Below are 4,431 nucleotides of genomic sequence, written 5' to 3'. Positions count from 1 at the left end.
GCGGCCACTGCACTCCAGTCTGGGCGACAGTGAGATGCCAACTAAAAAAAAAAAGAAAAAAAAACTGAGAAGATATTTTAAAACAACAACAACAACAATATTTTTACATTCTTCTGAGAAATTGGAAGAGCCAGGAGCACCAGGCCAGAGTCGAACCAGCCATTTTCTGGGTTTCCCAAGCCCTGCCCCCGCTCTCTGGGCCAAGGCCATGGGCACTGCTCTTCCCCTGCACTCGCACCCGGCCCCCACCCCAGCCTCGTCCCTTCGCAGACAGTGAGGACCGAGGTTGGATGCGAAAATATGTCCTTACTGGCTAGGCAAGCTCTCAAGCCTATAATCCCGGCACTTTGGGCAGCTGAGGAAGGAGGAATTGCTTGAGCCCAGGAGTTCAAGACCCTCCTGGACAACTCAGTGAGACCCCCGTCTCTACAAAAAAAAGGTTTTTTTGAGTTGGAGTCTCACTCCGTCGCCCAGGCTGGGCTCCGGCGATCCTTCCACCTCAGCCTTCCAAGGAGCCAGAACTACAGGTGCGCACCACCACACCTGGCTAATTTTTTGATTTATTGTAGCGATGACGTCTAACCAAGTTGCCCAGGCTGGTCTCAAACTCGTGGGCTTGACCTCCCAAAGTGCTGGGATGACAGGCTGAGCCACCGAGCCTGGCCCAAAAAATTTTTACAAAGTTAGCCTGGTGTGGTGGCAGGCATCTGTGGTCCCACCTACTCAGGAGGCTGAGGCAGGAGGCTAGCCTGAGTCCAGGAGGTCGAGGCTGTGGTGAACCGTGTTCAGGCCACTGTACTCCAGCCTGGGTGACAGGGTGAGACCCAGTCTCAAGAGATAAAATAAAAACATGTCATTCCCACTATTATTTTTCGTGCCGCAAACATCCCTGAGGCCTGGAAATGCCTCTCTGAGTTGGGGAGAAGGCACGGGGACACAGATACAAAGAGTTTTAGGCACTGGAGATGCACGAGTGAACGAAACAGCAAAAAGCCACAGACCAGGTGGCATTTGTTTTGTGCGGCCCGACAAGCAAGAAAGGCAATCCACAGGGTCACACCTACTAGGCCACTCCATCAAACTGATGGGTGTGAACCAGGCATGGTTCATAACACCTGATGTGTATTAAAACACATCTTCTAATAAGGAAGAGGATGTTATGATCGCCACTTTCAAGAGAAGGGACTGAGGCCCAGAGAGGTTAAGTCGCTTGGCCAAAGTCACACAGCTGGTGAGTGACAGGGGTGGGATTTGAACCCCTGCAGGCTGATGCTTTTTTTTTGAGTTGGAGTCTCACTCTGTCGCCCAGGCTGGAGTGCAGTGGCACACTCATGGCCACCCCAGCGTTAATCTGCCGGGCTCCGGCGATCCTTCTGCCTCAGCCTTCCGAGTAGCCGGAACTACAGGCGTGCGCTACCGTGCCCGGCTAATATTTGATTTATTGTAGAGACGAGGTCTTGCCAAGTTGCCTGGGCTGGTCTCGAACCCTGGGCTCAGGCAATCCACTCGCCTCGGCCTCCCAAAGTGCTGAGATGACAGGCTGAGCCACCAAGCCCAGCCAGGTTGACTTTTTTTGTCAAACTGCCTCAGAAGTCCTTCGCCTCCCAGCCAATAGGACTGAGCCCCCATGGGCTGGGCAAACTCTTGGCTTTTCACCAGAAAAATGTTGTTCCTGGCTCTTCTGTAGCTGAGGCTGGGGAGAAGCAGACTGGCTGTGCGTAAAAAACAAACAGATAAAAACTCTGATCTTTCTATCGCGGAAATGGCCCAGAAGCGCTGGAGGAGTAGCCGGCCCTAGGGACACCCATGCCCAGGCAGCCTGTGCCCTGAGTGTGCAGGGCTCAGCCAGGCAGGCTCCTGGCAGCCGGGGGAGCCAGAGGGGGCTGGCACGGGGACGTGGGCGGCCAGGCAACGTGGGCGGCCAGGCGTTGGTACTCAGCTTTATTCTGAGCCTGTCAGGGACTGCCGGTCTCCTGCCTGGCATCCGCAGTGCGGGGGCATTGGTCCTGTCTTCCTTTTTGTCCCGGCGGGAGGGCCCGCGGCCCGCCACCCTTCCCACCGGCCCGGGTTGGGGAGAGCCAGGCGGGCACCCACACCCGCCACGCCGCCGCTTCCTTCACAGGTGGCTGCCGGAATCCGCCCGGTGGCTGCTCACCGTGGGCAAGCCCGAACAAGCGCTTCGGGGACTCAGAAAGGTGGCCAGGATCAATGGCCACCAGGAAGCCAAGAAGACGCTGACCATCGAGGTGAGATGCTGCTGCTTGCCACCCAGAGTGTGTGACTCGGCAGGAGAGAGGACACACACTGGTGTGTCCTCTGTGCCATCACCAACGTCATCCACCTCCAGAAAAACCACCAGCAGCACCGCCATCAGCCTCTCCACAAACACCAACAATGCCACCATCATTACCACCTCTGCACCAACACCGTCCCCACACCAAGAACAATCCCACTGTCACCACCCTCACCAACAATGGCACCACCATCTCCACCAGCACCACCACCATCTCAGTCGCCACCACTGCCACCATCCTCACCATCACCCCACCCGTGACAACGCCATTATCGACACCTTCACCTGCAGAAGCACCACCTTCCATGCCCACCGTCACCCTCACTGCCATCTCCACCACCATCACTGACATCCCCGTCAGCATCTCTACCAACATGGCCACCACCTTCACCACCGTCATCACCACCATCATCACCAACCACCATCACCACCTCCACACCAAAGCATCACCTCACCAATAATACCATCATCAACACCGTCACCAAAAGTGCCACCACCACCCCAATCACCACCACCACCATCACCACTACCCTCCCAATTACCACCACCACCATCACTAATATCCCCATCTCCATCCCTCCAAAATGTCACCGCCGCCTTCACCACCATCACCACCCCAGACCCACACCATCGATGCCATCCCAACCATCCCCACCCACCATCACGCTCACCACCACCATCCCAATCATCGCCACTGCACCATGACCACTAACGCCCCATCACTGTCTACAAAACACCCCCTCTCCTTCCCCACCGTCACCACCACCCATGGCAACACCACCACTACCAGTGACACCCACTCCATCACCTCTCTGACCCACCATGACCCACGCATGCCACCCACCCCTCAGTGTGTTGGGGAAAACAGGATACGCTTATGTGAAGGAAGCGATTTCAAGGACGCAGAGAGATTAAGGACGCAGAACTCTTGGGGGTGGGAGGATTGGGGAAGGCTTCCAGGAGGAGGCAAGCTAGAGCTGATGGCCCTGGCTGAGCACCACACAGGCTGCACCCAGACGTGCAGGAGGGAGGGGCTGGAGCCAGCATCGCCCAGGTGGGCGTGTCATGGCGCCAGCCGGGAGGCACAAGAGGGATGTTGCGGCCTTGACGGAGGCCTGCTGCAAGTGTCCTGCCGCTTGAGGGACCAGAGCTGGACCACAAGATCCCTCCCGGTGTGAGTAGGCGGGCCAGGCCTGCAGAAGAGCCTGGGGGTCAGAGAGAAACTTTTCTGCCCCACTACTAGCACCCTGGTTTCCAGAGGCCGAGGCCCAGGCCAGACTCCCCCTCACGCTGCCCACCTGGGCGCCATTCCCCGGCACGGGGGCGGGGCCATGACCCAGACATCCACTGTGCCCTGTTCTCCTGGAGGTGCTGATGTCCAGCATGGAGGAGGAGGCGGCCTCCGCGAAGGACCAGCGGTCAGTGCTTGATCTACTCCGCGTGCCCACGCTCCGTCGGAGAATCTGGACGATGCTGGTGGTGAGGTACACCGTCCCCAGGGACAGGGGACAGAGCTGGGGACAGGAGGGGGTGGGGAGCCGGGGAAAGCACTCCTGCCTGCCCCTGCAGGAGGGTGCATTTCAGCTGGGACCAGAGGCAAGGTGCCCAGGAGGCAGCTTCTGGAGGCCAGTGGGAGAGGCAGGGCTAGGATCCGGGCCCCAGCCGGGTGCCAGGGTCAGGCTGAAGCCCAGGACAGAGGCAGAGCCTGGGTCCCTAGAGCCAGGGGGCCGGCAGTGGCCGAAGGGGACCACTGCTTGCCCGATTTGGAAACACATCGCATTTCTCTTTTTTAAAAATTATATATGTATCTTTTATTTTAAAATTGTGGGGTACAGTTAAGGGGTAGGTATACAAATATTCATTGTGCAGGTAGCCTTGTTGATGAGGTGTGGCCCCCTTTCCCCAGATATTGACTACCGTTAATCCCACCTCCCTTCCCCTCCCTGCCCCCCCATATTTTCCCGCCACTGTCAATCCTTTTCTTATAGTGTTACGGTAGTTGTTCAAGGTTCACTTATGAGAACCTGTGATGCTCAGATCTTTGTTTCCGTGAGAGATCACTCAGTATTATAGACTCTAATTACATCCAGGTTGCTGCAAAATTCATGATTTTGTTCTTTTTTTTTTTTTTTTTTTTT

The 4,431-nt window shown here is 56.6% G+C and overlaps 1 protein-coding gene across 1 annotated transcript in view; it reads left to right on the top strand.

Moving 5' to 3' along the window:
- Positions 1–4,431, top strand: part of SLC22A11 (solute carrier family 22 member 11) — a 17,682-nt gene that overhangs the window by 5,637 nt on the left and 7,614 nt on the right. The window contains exons 5-7 of the mRNA XM_008051162.1: positions 206–273; positions 2,123–2,246; positions 3,662–3,777. Of these exons, the coding sequence (XP_008049353.1) occupies positions 206–273; positions 2,123–2,246; positions 3,662–3,777 (308 nt within the window). The remainder of the gene's footprint in view (positions 1–205; positions 274–2,122; positions 2,247–3,661; positions 3,778–4,431) is intronic.

The sequence above is a fragment of the Carlito syrichta genome, unplaced genomic scaffold, assembly GCF_000164805.1.
Source record: "Carlito syrichta isolate Samal-C Ts95f unplaced genomic scaffold, Tarsius_syrichta-2.0.1 Scaffold169001, whole genome shotgun sequence".
Taxonomy (NCBI): Eukaryota; Metazoa; Chordata; class Mammalia; order Primates; family Tarsiidae; genus Carlito; species Carlito syrichta.
The sequence above is the reverse complement of the archived record's forward strand: the minus strand, read 5'-3'. Positions and strand labels throughout refer to the sequence as shown.